This window comes from Electrophorus electricus, chromosome 14, assembly GCF_041902795.1.
Source record: "Electrophorus electricus isolate QZ-2024a chromosome 14, ASM4190279v1, whole genome shotgun sequence".
Classification (NCBI taxonomy): Eukaryota; Metazoa; Chordata; class Actinopteri; order Gymnotiformes; family Gymnotidae; genus Electrophorus; species Electrophorus electricus.
Window position 1 is genome coordinate 7,033,750 of NC_137510.1, and position 16,251 is coordinate 7,050,000.

The 16,251-nt window shown below is 37.7% G+C and overlaps 2 protein-coding genes across 10 annotated transcripts in view; both read right to left on the reverse strand.

Moving 5' to 3' along the window:
* The window catches only part of spidr (scaffold protein involved in DNA repair), a 37,001-nt gene extending 25,493 nt beyond the window's left edge, over positions 1–11,508 (reverse strand). For 5 of the 6 annotated variants that reach the window (XR_014116842.1, XR_014116843.1, XM_081695905.1 and 2 more), the window contains exons 1-6: positions 11,348–11,508; positions 10,935–11,081; positions 10,763–10,826; positions 9,626–9,835; positions 7,923–8,002; positions 377–594 (exon numbers count right to left, since the gene is read on the reverse strand). Coding sequence is in view for 4 of the 6 variants with exons in the window: in XM_081695905.1 (XP_081552031.1) it covers positions 377–594; positions 7,923–8,002; positions 9,626–9,835; positions 10,763–10,826; positions 10,935–11,081; positions 11,348–11,374 (746 nt within the window). In the remaining 2 variants the exon portion in view is untranslated. The remainder of the gene's footprint in view (positions 1–376; positions 595–7,922; positions 8,003–9,625; positions 9,836–10,762; positions 10,827–10,934; positions 11,082–11,347) is intronic. The other variant, XM_027016945.3, reaches the window with a different exon arrangement.
* A 281-nt stretch (positions 11,509–11,789) lies between these two features.
* The window catches only part of mapre2 (microtubule-associated protein, RP/EB family, member 2), a 14,166-nt gene continuing 9,704 nt past the window's right edge, over positions 11,790–16,251 (reverse strand). For all 4 annotated transcript variants that reach the window (XM_035530864.2, XM_035530863.2, XM_081695922.1 and 1 more), the window contains 5 exons: positions 15,224–15,369; positions 14,779–14,995; positions 14,347–14,492; positions 13,971–14,129; positions 11,790–13,174 (listed from right to left, as the gene is read on the reverse strand). In XM_035530864.2, coding sequence (XP_035386757.1) covers positions 13,097–13,174; positions 13,971–14,129; positions 14,347–14,492; positions 14,779–14,995; positions 15,224–15,369 — 746 coding nt within the window. In that variant the 3' untranslated portion in view covers positions 11,790–13,096. The remainder of the gene's footprint in view (positions 13,175–13,970; positions 14,130–14,346; positions 14,493–14,778; positions 14,996–15,223; positions 15,370–16,251) is intronic.

Sequence of the window (16,251 nt, forward strand, 5' to 3'; positions counted from 1 at the left end):
CTTTCCAAATATCATTTGGCCAACAAAAAAGACCAACATATGCCTACTAGTGGTTTATTAAAGCCCTTTGTAACGCAAATGTAATCACTTTTTTAATAAGGCAAACATTCTTGAACATTTAGATGTTATGATCTCAATCTGAAATTCTTGGTTTTTTTTTAAATATTGTACTCTCTACATCCATATCAAAAATTAATTTGCTTCAGCCTCTAAATGAAAATATGATTTTTTTTGTGTGCATCTCCATTCTTCTAGTGGGTTCTAGAGCAACCTGTATAAAATACAGGTACAATAATCTCCAGCATATATTGTGAATCAATTAGATGTACTTTTTAGTGGAAATGTCACATCCATAATGCCATTAGCCTGTCCTTGCCTTTCAAAACTGCGCCTCTTTTTGCCAGAGTCCTTGGGTGTCCACGAGGTCCCGGTGGTTTGTTTTTGAGGAGTGTGGAGCAGCGCTTGCACAGAGCGAACCCACTCGCTCACAGACCTATGGGGCGGCTCCAGAGCAGAGGAGTCCAGACGTCTGAACCGCCCTGGACCTCCATGACCATCAGAGGAGGAGGAGCAGTCAGAGATATTGGCTGCCACCTAATATCAAATATACATACTTTTTTCATCAGAACTGCATGGTCTAACGACCAAGAGACATTTTCCTGAATTTAAAAAATCTTGGATTATGTGAAAATATTCAGTGAATTATGTTTAAATTAGCAAATTTTGCTTAAAAGCCCTAAAAATCTAATTCCGTAAAATACAATACAACATAACTGTCCAATCACAGTGGGTAGGGGAAAGCAAAATTATTTTTGCGAAGTACTCAATTTACTCAGTTAGAACTATAAACAACACAAATGAAGCAAATGTATAGTATGTGTGGTCAACATTCTGTAATATTGATGCATGTTGGTTCTTGTTTGTGTAGAAGTGCGATATTTTCCATTATACAAACCATGAGACTGATCTGGCCAGTCAAAAACCTTTGTTTTTTCTAATGTACTGCTGAGTAGCTTTGGCAATGCATGCAGCCAGTACCATTTTTCATAGACAAAGATGTTTCTTTATAGCCAATTATTATTGCTGTATAAATCTGTTGCTGCTGTTAAACACTGAAAATCTGGGGTTTAAAAACCTTTTTAAAAAAAGGTATTCTTTGAAATTAAAAATTTGCTAAATGTTAGTTTCCAAAGACATTTTTCTCCACTGTAAGCCACTAACAATTATTTAATGATCCATCTCACATATCTAATTTCAAGGATGGGACTCAGTAATGGTAAGTCACAACAGCCTTTCTTTCCTACAAAGTGCCATTCATCATAATCATTACATCAATGTTCTGAGAATATTCTTTCATTTTAAATACCAATCCTAGTATTGATTGGTGAAAATCTGTGCAATTGTTGTACTGAATGTGTTCAGCAAATGCAAGAGTTTCTTAGGAATGTTTTGTTGTTTTTAACAAATTATTTAAATATGAATGCTCCAGAGGCTTTATAAAAGTTTGTATTCTGGTCTGTTAAGCTCTCAGTGTGAGTGAAGCACAAATTTCAACCAAAACATTTTTTAAAATTATTTTGGAAATAATTTGTCCGTCATGGCTGACTGAATGATTGAATGACGATCACTAATTGACTGATTTTTATCATCTTAAAAAGTTTTATCATCTTAACAAAAACATGTCTGATCATCCCATGGCCTTATTGAGTTTTCCTCTCTGTTATGGGAAGCAGGTGCAACTGGTTAGGGGAGGAGTTTGAACTCTCTATAAACTGGCTCTCCTGCTACTAATGGAGTAAACACTAGGCCAAAGAGCCACAATTCTCCTGTGTCTGGTGGCTTGCAATAAGGCTATTATTTAAGTTAATTTGGTTTGCTATGCAAAAATAAAGCTCTAGCTTTTTTCCAGGTGTGTGTTTCTGAACCTATACACTGCATTGATCCAGGTGTGTGTGATTTGTAATACAGCAAAAAAACCAACCAAACCCTAATTGTGAAAGGCACAAAGTTATTGCAGTTATGTCTTCTAATCTTATATTTTAAGCTTTTCAATAAGTATCAGCATTAAGACACTCACAAAAAAAGACTCACTTAATGGTTCAAATGGAGAAATAGTGCAGAGGTGAAGGTTCATAGCAGCTGAGCTGAGAAAATACTTTTTCTCCTGTATGGGGATTAAAGAAATTCTAAGTATACTGTGTTCATTCCAACTGTAATGATTTATGAAATTATCTACTACAATTTCACATTAGAGTCAAGCAGAGTGGAATTTGATTAGCTATGAAGCTATACCATAAATGGAAAACCTTATTGACAACATTATGCTCCGAGTGACTAGCCTGAGTAAGAGCAGAGGCTATGGCAAAAGGCTTCCCAAGACAAACCACCTGATTAACTTTGAAGATTTTGTCCTGAAGCATTTGATACAGAAAGGTAACGATTCTGGGATTACCAAGCAAGATTCAGTCTTGGACTAAACTGCAGTGCCAATGGTGAATCACTATTGGAGACTCTTTTTTTAGTCTAAGATGGGTTTTTCATTGGGAATGCATAACCAGCCCTATAAACTAAAACAATGAAGTATACCCTTTGAACAAAGCTTATTCAGGATAATGGAGTTATTTTCATGAACAGATATACCGGGGTCTCACCCCATGTAAAAAAAAAAAAAACAAACAAACAAAAAAAAGAAAACCAAAAGACAACAAACAGCGTTTAGATTGACAGAACTGGTACAGAGATTTCATGATAATCATACTAAAGTCAGTAAAATTATTATATAAATTATGATTTGGCCCTTAAAAACTGAAGATATATGACTCACTTGGAAAGTAGCAGGTCATATAAGAAGGCAAAGACAGTAGCGCGAAAATTGGGTGTGTGTCACTGAGTGTGTGAATATGGACACAGTGTATTTGTATATTTGAGTGAACCGTAAAAACACAGTACACTGTGGAAGACAACACACCTGATCCAGTAAAGGAACCGGTTTCTTATGGAAAAATCCAGTGCGCTGCCTGCCTCCGTGTCATGTGGAGGCATGATCAGCATTCCAGCCAGCCTACGGCAGCCTACAGCAGCCTGTGTTCTCTTTTTTTATTTGATTCAACTTCAACCCACAGGGCTGCCTGCCAGCAGACGTCACACTGCACATGTTCACCTCTTTTCTTCCTGGGTTTGTTTCTTCCAATCCTTCCTTCTCTCAACTCTCCCTCCTTTTCTCAACCCTCTCTGGTGATCCCACCCTCTATCTCCCCCTCTCTCTAGAACACCATGTTCCTGGCTCAGAGTCAAAAATGTGTTCACTCTGCAGTGACTGAAGCTGAATGGAGGAGTACACAAGTTCTGACTATCAAATCTCGAATTTTTTTTCTCCATATACCAAGCAGAGTCATCGTGAAGAGGCATTTCCTAGCTATGTAAGAACAGGACGACCAAACTGACATATGAGGACAGTGAACTAGCTGCAGATGAGGGTAATACCATAACCACAAGTTCCACCTTCAAGCTAGGCCACAGTTTATCACTACCCTTAAAGAAATTTTCAGAGCAAAACCTCAAAACATTTACAGCATTTAGCTGACGCTTATACAGAGCGACTTACAGTTATGACTGAATACAACTTGAGCAATTGAGGGTTAAGGGCCTTGCTCAGGGGTCCAACAGTGGCAAACTTGGAAGAGGGGTGTGAACTGGCAGCCTTCGGATTACTAATTGAGTACCTTAATAACTAAGATACCACTGCCACATTTATTATTCAGTGTTCCTGGTGATTTAAAGTGGTTTTATAGTGTTTGTCAATTTTTGGGTATTAGAGTTATATAGATGGCAAAAATAACTTTCATAGACTTCTACTGGGCAAAATGCTAGGTTTGAAGAAATTTTTGATTACAACCACAATCAAATAGTTTAGTTAAATCATGTTCTCAGATTATTTTTAATTTATTATTTATTAGTATTTAAATGCACTTGTGAGAATTGTAACAATTGTAATTGTATAAATTGTTATTTCCTTATTAGCATCTAATCACTCAGTATTTTCACTAAACTCCTCAACAAGGGTCATTAAAAACCAACTGTGGTCATGTCAATGATGGTGAGAGCTATAGTGCTGTAAAGGAACCACCTATACAAGCATGATGGAATAAGAGATAAAAAAAATTAAAATAAATTTAAATTTTTTTAAAAAATGGAACTACTCTTCAGCCTAAAGCACACCACCTCATCTATGAAACATGTTGGCACAGGCTTAAATGAACTCCACTGGATGTGGGTCACTTGTCTTCACTGATGATATGAATATCAAATGACATTAAATATATTAATTCAGAACAGAAGCATCTTAACTGTTCAAATACAACATGTCAAAAACAATGGTTGGAGCTTCACCTTTGAGCAGAACAATGGTTACAAAAATAATCAGGAAAGGTTCAAGCCCAAAGAAATGACACTAACTTTACAATCTCAAAATACACTTCTGGCGCTACCTACCAAACACAGAACTTGGCTATCTTCCTTAAAGGTTAACCAAGAACCTATGGTAGTGATTGATGACAATCTTATGTTTACTGATCATATATGACGACATATACAGCATCAATCTGAATGAGGCTAACATCAAAAATTATGTCTTGTGATATATTACACTGCTCAACTCCCTGTCCAGGACCTCTTAACATACCATGACTACTGCAACTTCCTACTACCTTGCCCATCAGCAAGCACCTCCAAAATACTGCAAATAGTCCATAATTCAGCAGTCCTTCTCTCCTCTTTAACTAACTTAAGTGAACACACATTATGCCTATATTCAATTTGCTCTTTGTGGCTGTTTGAATCAAGCTGAAACCCTTGACATTCACTAGTGGGAGCAACTAATGGTATGGCTCCCTACATATATCATTCATCCTCCTGAAGGTATAAATCAACATCTGTAGATATCGTCACTGTAAGGCATAAAATGCCTACAGACATTTTTCTATAGTTTCCCAGTGGTGTAATAGGTTACCCTGCTGTATCTGATCTGTTGAGACCAGCTCCACCCCTCAGTCCTTCTCAAAAAACAAAAAAAACAAAAAAAACAAAAAAACAAACAAACAAACAAAAAAAACCCACAAAACATCAAACAGGACCATTTTTTTTCCAAGGTCCACATATGAATACCACTATCACAAAGGTTGCATGTCAGTAATCATTTCCATTTACAGCCATTCAGCACGTTTCACATAGATTAAACTGCCGGGATAATGGTGAATAATAAGGGTGAATGATAATGGTGAATCACCATCAGAAATACTTTTTAGTATAGGCTTATTCTAAGTCTGCGAAACTGACCCATAGTGTCAGGGTCATTTTTTCATGATTGTATCTAATGTCAAAATCCCAGATTATGTCAGGTTTTAGGGGGGTTTAAATCTTCAAATCAATATCAACACCTCATCTTGTGCTAATTAATAAATTCCTGTTTTTTTTCTGAACTGCACAAAGCATAAAGGTACCAACTTTTCTGAATTCATGAAAATACCTGTATAAAAGCACAGCACTTCCAATCTAGCAACAATCTTTGTGCACCTATAAACTTCCAAGAAACCCACCTATCAAAATTAGAACTGAGCCAACATACGTCATATCGCTGACCCCATCTATATTAGTGAGAGGTAGTAAAATTATAATATGGTATAAAATATTTCCGGAGAAACAGGACATTTCAGACAGAGGTCCTTCATCATCTGTGCAAGGAAACTGCACAATACATAAACATTTGACCAACATTTGTTTGAAAATGTTTGAAAACATTTGACCAACATTTATTTCTGCACTGTCTCTATTCTTACATAGCACTGAGGATGTTCTGCAAATATTCATCTCCATAATGTTGTCCTAGTACATTTAACAACTGAAGTTCATTGTTAGCTGAGATTGGATTACAAGTTAAACTGCCTAATGGTCATCTATATTGTGCTTTAGCTAACCAACAAACCAGAAAAACAAGCTGTCAAAAGATGATACTTGAACAAATGACAAAAGTGACATTTCTGACTTGAATGTCTGTTAATAGAACTTCCTGATATAGCATCACCTTCAGTGAAACCAAATGGACAATAAAAGGTAATGCAATAAAAGGGAGAAGCTACAAGAGAAATTCTCAATGGCAGATTCAGTACATTTTCAGTATGTAGCCCAGTCCATCTCACCAAAACTTTTTTTTATTGCCGATATATAGTGGAGTGTAATTTTAGCATTTAGTTGAATTAAATGACTATATGAAAATAGAGACATATAAGTAGCTAAAAGTGAACCACTGATGATAAATAGTTGCCCTAAGTTAGATATTTTTTTCTAACTTAGAAATGTAGAGTTGCAGTTTGTGGCAACAGTTTTAGTAACAAAGACAAATTACAATGATATTTGAAATAATTTTCCTGTCCATTGTAAAATAATAATAATAATAATAATAATAATAAAAAAATAAAGACCATGTCCAGCATGTCTTTATTCTCCATAATAAATCAAACACAAGCACATTGGCAGGTTAGCAAAAAGCAAAAAAAAAAAAAAAAAGCGGTTGCAGTAACTCTCATTGCACTGGGACGCAGTTAAGCAGCAGTAACGCTGGGGTGTCTAGTACAGAACTGAGTAAACAATGTGCAGCACTGGCCAAGCGTTCCTGTGGGCTTAAGTAGGGGGAGAAACAAAAGACAAACGAGGAACAGGTGTTTGTAATCAATAATCAGGAGACTGGGAATGGGGAAGGTGCCTGTGCCCGTGTGTGTGTGTGTGTGTGTGTGTGTGTGTGTGTGTGTGTGTGTGTGTGTGTGTGTGTGTGTGTGGCAGTGGGTGTGTCCCTCGGGCTGGGTGCCTGCCACACCTTAACATCCTGCTTTATGTTTTAGATGTAAAAACTCTCCACTGACTACATCAAAACACCTCAGAATTTACTGCAATAAAAATGTTTAAAAAATTATAATAATAGTATAGTTTCAGTATGACCATAAAATATGTCCAATAATTCCTACAAGGTATCATGGGGACCACCCATTTACCATCAACCATACACTGTAACCACCATTTTAACCATTTTTTGCACCACATTTTAAACATTATTTAGTTAGATGATGTTTCACTGTGTGTTATGCTTCCTTCCTTAAAAATGACTGACTTAGACTTTCAGAACAATTGACATTTTCTGAACTGAATGGCTAGTTATAGGCTTCCAGTACTTTAATGAAGTAGAGCTTGGAATATATGAAAGAAGAAAATAAATCGAACGATTTGATCTAGTATTGCAGGAAAAACTGCAGTTAGTAACATTAATATCTGCTGCAATGTGTCAACATTTGAGAAAACTATCCTTAAAAGGACTACAGTGCTCCCCACTGGTGACAGAGGGCATAATCCAGTCCTCATGGATCCTTTCTGGCCCTCATCTGGGAAACCAACCCCTAACATTTCCTCTATACAGCAACCTCCTGCATTCACGTCAGGGACATCTACCCTAATGCATATTTGCATGCAAGCACCAGGTTTGTTCAATCTTGCTAACACTATTATCAAACTTTAAAAACGTCCTGCCATAGCAATTTATTTCCTGTGGAAAAATTCACATTCACACCTTCGTGAGCTGTCTGGGGGGTAGGGGGCGGGGTTGTTTACATGTTTAGTATTCTGACATTTTTAATATGTAAATGTAATTTGAAAATATTAAAACTATCAAAAAAAAAAACAAAAAAAACCCCACACACAACCTCTCAGATAGGGTATTGCAGAAGAAATAATCAACATCATTTTGTTAGATACAATTGTGTATAAATATGATCCAGAGACACGTATCCCAAACTCTAAGTTTCTTCTGTGAAAGATTTTGTCTTTGAGCAATTTTAAATCTATTTCCTATAATATTGTCATATATTCCAAATAATGACCTTCATAGGAAGTGTACTCACTGTAGATACCTCATCCTCTTGCTCGCTCTCTGAATCAATATTGGGTAGGTCGTCTGTGTCTATGAACAACATAACATATGGTGTGAACACATTACTTACATTTTACACTGTAATGCTCATTAATATATAGAACAATACAATAAAAACAGTTTGTCATAATTCACAGTTTACCTATGCAGTAATTTGACAGACAGGAGGGTTTTTCCATGATAAGTAATGAACAGTTACCTTTGGCAATTCAGAAAACTGGTTGCCGTACCACCCCGATTGCCAGATTGAAACAGGGCACAAACTTTTTGTTTAAAGCAGAATATAGTTTACCTGATCATATAGTAGAGGCAAAACCAAAACATATTTGAATTCTGTGCCTTAATCTCTCACAAACAAATAAATGAACAGTCTATTAAGAATACAAGTGTACTTGAGATTTGGATGCTTGACATGACATGGTAAGTATGTATATGATTTAATGAATGAATTATAAATAAAGAAATAAAATTAACAGTATTGTGTTCAGTTCCTATGTATACCAAATATAAGTAGGAGAAAATGTACTTTTAAGAATTAAATCATTTTTAAAAGTCTATGTTTGGTTGCCACAACAACACTGACGTTCCTTTGAGATGATTAAAGTTTTTCCTGAAACCATTCATTTTTAGGTTTCGAATCATGTCCTTTTCAGCAAATGCAGGACTGATGGTGAATGAAATGAAAAGATCACCTTCCTCCCACCCTATATCAAGAGTCCACTTTTGGTTATTTTCCTTTATTTTTGTGGAGCACCATGCAATGGACCCAGTCATTTCATTGTGGCAATGTGTAATTTCATGGGTTAAACATAACATGAGGGCTGCATACATTTCTGAAGAAGTGCTATGTGAGCTACAAATTGTCCTCATTTGGCTATTAATCTGTTTTAGCGAGACTTGCTCTCTCCCTTCCCAGCCATTGAAGGCATGAACAACCATTATGCATCATTATCTTCCTCTGATGTAAAGCAGCACTCAAATCTGAAGACACTTTGTAGCAATAAACATGGTTTCTGGCAAAGACTATTACCACGAAAAATCACAAACAACAAAGAGAGGACCTATTTGTGGTTGATGCTGATGATGTATATATATGCTCTGCAGTGTTAGCAAGTATGTTTGGTATGGCAGGATACATAGGACATAACTCCTGGACTGTAAGATGCATGCAAAGAGTTACAATGACAGATGTCTTAAGAGTTTTTTCATTAAGAGTTCCAGTACTTCTCCCATCGTCAAGTGCATCTTAACAGTCAACCAAATCACAGCCAATGCATGCAATAAATTACAATGCAGTGTTAAGTCTTAATTTGTTCCTTTAGGTATCCAGATTAGTTTGTTTTTGTTCAGACAGTTCCAGAGTCTTAGCTAGTTGCTTTGTAACTCCAACTAGGTAACATAAGTGAGCTGCAAGCTCACTGATGTTATTGTGCCAGTTAAAAGGAATTAGTAATAGCTTTTATATCATTTTAATTTACATTAAATTCATTTGTCCAAATAGCTGTGCTTACCATATTTTATAATAATAAAGCTTTTTGTTCATGCCCTTCATTTTCGCATCTCATATTTTTAAGTATTATTACAAAATAAAATAAATAAAAAAACAAAAACACCCAGAAAAAAAGATATAGCTGTGAACTCAGTGAGTTGTACCTGCTCCTGTCCTGAGTAAATGGCAGTATCTGCTGGAGGAGCTGCCCGCTGCCTGATTGCTGGAACCTCCATGACCCCTCAATACTCTGGATCGCAGTGATGCCTTTGCAGTTGGGACAGGAAGTGGAAGCTGGCATTCACCATCAGACTGCTCTTCCTCACTTGAGCTCCACACAATATGTACTGGATCTTCTGCTAGGTCATACCTCACTAAAGCACAAAAGGAAATTTTATGGGTTGTTTTTGTTTATTTGTTTTAAAAAACACATTATTAGGTTTTTGGGGTTTTTTTTACAACAAAGAAGCCCAGTTTAGATTGATCACATTCTATAACACAGAAGCCAAAGTGAGACACAAACTGTTGTTTCACTACAATCTTTTTATTCAAGTAGGGAAAGAGAATACAGTTCATTCTGAGAGGAGATGCGAATTCATAAAACAGGCCCATCTAGTGGCCTCAAAAAAACTACACTTGAGCAGAAAATATACTTCTAATTATGAGATTTATTTAGGATTTTGACAGTTCTTCATAATGCCCTTAAACTGACAGCAAGTGAAACTGAGCCTTACTCTTGCTTATAAATCATGCATGTGACATAAATGTCCTTGCAGTGAATGATTAACAGTAAGATTCAACAGGAGTAAGACCTCTTCAGAATCCTAAATGGATTACTTTTTTTAAATGTCCGCAGTGTAATATATTCTAGACTTTCCAAAGTTAGACACAAAGAGGAGCACTATGGCCATTTAAATAGACAAGTCATTTTGTTTGACAAGGCTGTATTGTGAGTTGACTATTCATTCAGTACTGTACAGAAAATTCTTCTTTTATGCAAAAAGCATTGCTGAGAATTAGCTAATCTAACCAAAAGCATTGAGGTTGATTTTACAAACTGTCTGTTGGCTACACTGAATGTCGTTTTAATCATGTGCTGCACTGTTCAGAAAACAGTGTAAAAGTATTCAACTCCCCAGACTTTTTTTAAAATTGTGGTACACACATGGAGCCATGTTCTGAAAGCAAATCAAGTTGATGGTGAGTGTGTTCTATGCTGAAATTTGTAGCTACCTCTGAATATTTAATACTGATGATGCAGTACTGATGCAAGAACAGTTTATAGAATAGCTAGCGGTTACCTGGTCTGGATGACGCGGCCAGTTGCTGCACAGTTGTGCTCGTTCCTCCCGCTGTCTGAAGCTTCTGGGAGACAATTAAGTAATTTTCATATTAGAATGCGACTCTTTAGTCTCAGTTAAGAATCACTAAGAGGTAAGCGGGTGTCGTAAGTGTTCGTTTCTTCTCCCAGACCTCGATCATAGTAGAGTCCCCGAAGCTCTCGCTACATCTCTCCCATGACTTCGGTGCCTTTGAGGGAGCGCAACCCCTCATGCTGAAGGCTTCTTTGGCGTCCTCTGGAAATAGCACGCATCTCATATTCCGTGAGTTTCTTTTGCGCTTTAGAGACCAGAAATAAGTGAGGAAACGTCAGTGCCACGAAAGCCAGTACCGCTGCTAATTCAGTTATGACACATTTCATGCGACTCCATACAGGAGAGAATAAAGCGGGCGAGTCAGGCGCGCCACATAACTAGGTAGGTTAGCTAAGCTAACTATCTTGCGTTAGCTAATCCACATAAGGTGACATGAAATACCGTTTAATAGCTAGCTAGCTAATGTTAATGAAATCGAAAAGTTTTCTCAAGAGCTCACTGGTAACGTACCTTTGAAAAAGAAGACATGGTGTTCATTTATATGCTCACTGTTTTGAACTCGGTAGGGAGTAGTTAGTTGGATAGCTAAGTGACATTAGGTCCAGTTCCATTAGACGTAGCAGTCTCGCGAGTGAACGACGCGAGCTCAAACATCCTCGCGGGCCACGAGATGCGGGGTCTTCTTCTGCAAGTCCCTTCGACAGGACTGGACTATCCATTGCCCCCTAGCGAGGTACCGAAGGGATACTTTAAAAGAACAATGAAAGATGCCAATGTTCAGGGCCCCCGGGAATTTATATATCAATACAGGGCTTCCATAAGTGAGAGAGAGCGCAATGTTTAATTCATTATTTTGGGACACATAAACCAGAACATTAATCAAGTGTTTTACTACACAACCATTTTTGTTCTGCAATATTGTGATCAAAATATCGAGGGAAAAAAGACAACCTTTTGGAAGTGACAGATTTTATTACGGTAAGTTCATCTCTCCAGAGATTTAAAATAGCAGGTTAAACATACAAAAACATGTAACATTTTTATTAAATATGTAAAAAGCAGGTCAAATTATTCACAAATAAAATGAAAACATGCAGCACAGTTTGGGGAATGCATAATGAGGGATACCAAGAGAAAAAGAGAACAATTCTTATTTATAATTATTAACAGTACATATGTTTACATTCCTTTTCATTTTACACAATAGTAAATGACTTGATCTGTGGAGTTCAATAATGGAACTAAATGCAACATCATAAAACAGTATACAATGCACTGGAATACTGGATTCTGTCCAATAGTTCAGTGGAAAGACCATTAGTTCTGCTAAGACCTGTACTTTAAAATTATATTAAAAATATCTTCGATATACATGGTTTTCTTCAGAATGTGGCAGGCTTCAAAACATAAAATAATGTGGGATAACCTAACTACATGGGTGAAATTGGCATTCTGTCTAACAGCAATAACTGACAACTACAGCTATGAAATGGAGACAACAAACTACCCAAAAGTCATAGATTTCTATATGTGGTAAACAGATAAGTGAGAGCAATGGGACTATTTTGACAATTTAGCCCCACTTAGTTCATAGATGCCATTGCCATGTGCAGAACCAGGATCTGGTCCACTTCAAAGCATTACTGAATATTCATCAAATACAGTCTGTGTCCAGTATAGAAGCAGAATATTGAAGTAATTAGATGTTCATTACGCTCTTTTACATAGGACTTTACTTATTGCAGAATTGTGTCCTGACTATTTGACTTGATATGCCAAACTTAAAGTTAATGAGCACAGTATGGGCAAGAAAGAAGCCAATAATCCACAGAAAAACAACAAAGCCATCGTTCCTTCATAACTGTAACATCACTACGCAACTGCACTGTGGAGATTAAAGAAAACTCAGTTCATCTCAAGATCGCAGGGAGGAAAAAAAAACAAAACACGGTGGGTCACATTGTTTTTTCAACAAGATTCAGCTTTGCAGTCAACTTTCACAACATATACGCACACACATATGTGTGTGCACACACATACAGACACACGCACAAGCACACACCCAGACAAATAAGTGGCAATTTCTCTTCAAAAAGAAAATAATATGTGAGAAAAAATAATGGAGGGTAAAATGTAACTAAGGGAAATACTCACAACTGGTGGCATGGGGTGGGTGTGTGTGTGTGTGTGTGTGTGTGTGTGTGTGTGTGTGTGTGAGAGAGAGAGAGAGAGAGAGAGAGAAAGAGAGAGAGAGAGTGTTCAATATTCATCCTGTGTGTCTTCAGGGACGTCCCCTTCCTGTGCCAGCGCCTCATGCTCCCCTTCTCCGGCAGCCTCCTGGACAAAGAGCCACAGGAGCAGGACACCACATCAGTGGGACTGTTCAACCACTCCTCTTAGCACCTGAACTCAAAGTGCCTGGCCTACAAATGTGTCCAGCACTCCTGAATGTCTCAACTAAAACCACAAAATCACATATTCACTCCTCTGAAGGCATGTTCTGCCAGCTGGGACCATGGGACAGCTGGATAGATTTGATTAAATACAGATAATGCATGTAATTGTTGTGTGTACATAGTGTGTCTGCTGACCTGCTGCCAAAAAGTACTAGTGAATAATAATGTACTTTTTTAAATGCAAATGGACAGAAATATTAACAAACCTGCAGAGTAAGATAAGGTTTTACACTTTAAGATTAACAAAATCAATTGTCTTGAGAGCAAACAGGCACTGTAGGTCAGTGAAAGACAGCAACAGAACATGCTAAATTGCTTTCATTTGAATGAACTGTTTATAAAGGACTGCATATGTTAACTATTATCGTTATTGTGTGTTGTCGAGCAGTCAAACCAATCTCAGATGTTCCAGATGAGTGTTATTCTGCATTGTAATAAAAAACATTAAAATGACCAAAAATAAATACATTTAGCTAAAAATAAATAATAAATAATTTTGCTCAAAATAATGCAGGCCAATCTTTAATTATGAAAAAGCAAGGTTTTAATTGTAGCCACAGCATTATTTAGTCCATACCAACTTGTCCTAGTTGCAGAAACTCACAAACAATTTATTCAACATGGAAGGCTTTCCCAAAGAATTCCCACAGACAGAGAAGGAGAGAGAGCAAGCTGACCTGGTCATCTGTGGAATACAGCACTTCCATAAGTCTCTCCACAAAGGGCCCGTTATCCTGGCCCTGCTCCTGGCACAGCACCTCCACCTCCCTAAGCTTTCCAAAATAGAAGTCCCGCTCCTTTTCCACCCCCTCCAGGGCCAGCTTTAACGTGTTCAGCTACGGGACAGAACATGGGGTCAGACGAGAGAGTATGAAAGGCCAACTAGGCTGCTTTGGTGGAAAGGTTATAAGAAAACAACTACACATAAAAAAGAAAATACAATGGCACATCTCAATTAGTGATCTAAGAATTGGTACTAATGAATTAAGCCAGATTTGGAGATGTTTGTTAGGCAAAATGGCAATAAGATGAGTTAATAAGGTCGCTGTGAACCTGTTCGTTAAGCTGTGCTACTTGAGCCTCCAGCTCCTTCTCTCCCTTGGCGGGGGTCGATGATGTCACAGGGATCTTTTTTGCTGAAGAGGGTCGAGAGGTTGATGTTGACGATTTAGGAGTTGAACTTGCTGATCTAGTAGCTCCTGTTCACACATTGATTTAAAGGTTTGTGGATGGCACTGTTAGTCTTAACACTATAACAATGACAGATTCTAGTTGTGAGCAGTTGATGATGAAAGCCAGATTCAGACAAGCCAGAGTGATCTGGGGACCCTAGGCAGTCATTAGCTTCTCTGCCAGGCCAAATGGTCTGCATGTTCCCAGTTAACAAGTTAGTCAGCTGATTAAAGGTTATCCACGGGTCACTGATGTGAGAAATCATAAACACAAACAAATGACAGTGAGTTTAAAAAAAACAACAAAGCTAACCGGCTGTGGGCGAGCTGGCTGCATGAGGAGACTTCTTTGGCAGGTTGAAGATCTGCTCTCCAGGATCTGGGGGAGGAAGAGCATCTTGACCCTGTCGCGCCTGCACAGGGTCATACTCCTTACCATCATAGTTGGCATCGAAAAACTTTTTGAACCACTGAATGAAGTCCAGGTTGTCTTGAAATCGTCCCTTGACAAGTTTCTCCACTGGAATAATCTGGAGGAGTGTGGAAGATGAGCTTTGAAGTAACTGAGGAATACATTTTGGAAAACACACATTCTATCTTCTCCATAACCACAAGGCTCCACTATGCCTGTGACCAGTATGGCAAGTTATTCTGTGGTTAATTTTGTGTTTTTCAGAACTTCACCTATATTCTTTATCATCTACACTGTTGTGGTCACCTGTTTGAGCTTTGGCAGTTCACTCTCAGACTTCTCTCACCTTGTCCACATTCATCCTCTTGAAGGAGGCTTGAAGAAGCTTAAAGTTGTGAATATATTCATGTTCCAGCTTGGCCTGGAACTTCACCTTCTTAAGACTAATACAGCCTGGGAATAACATATCCATGAACTGACAGTAAGCGGCGCCTGATTGGGAAAAGAGGCGAGGAGAAGACAGCAGAGCAAGATCAAGTTTAGTATCAACCACAGAAAGTACCATTACTACTGTAACTGTATGCCACAGCTGCTGCTATGACTGTATAATGGAGCTCAGTTATCTCCCATCACATTCCATTAACTTTAGCTTCAAACTTAGGGTTGTAGGCAAGTGTCATTTGGAATCGTTGATCTAAAAAACGACCTTTACTATAGTACAGAAAAAGGTTAACTGGTCTAAAAGGTCAATTACAGGAACAATGTGCAATATTAAGCATCATGTTTATTTTATATGGTGTTTGCCTTTTACAGAGGCACTGCCAGTTCTGCTGGTTACATAGCTCGTTACATAATCAATACAGGAAGTAACCTCACCATGTAAAAAGATTAAAAACCTCAGTATTAAGGACAAGCTCACCAACAGCTTAGATTATAAACAACCTTACAGGAAGCTACCTCACTTCCCAGCCTATATTTAAATGGAACTTGCCTAACTTTTGTTAGCATATATTCTACCACACCTCTAAACACACCCACACATAGCTCTCATAACAGACTTCCTCTGAAGTGTTCCCTGTCTTTGACTAGCTTGAGCACAGTGCATTATCTGAGCTACATTTGAAAGGAACTGGTCATGTTCCAGGGGATATTCAGTGGCTGAGAACTTTTTATAACACTCTGTCTGGCATAGACACCCGCGATAAAACAAAGCTAAGAAACCTTTTTAAGCCAAACATGACAAATACAGCTCAGTGTGTACAAACTTCACTTCAGAATCTGAAAATGTTTAGCCACTTTTGCAGCACTGTTACCATAGTGCTGCAAAAGTGGGTAAACATTACAGTATGTATGAAATACTGTATTAATTATAAA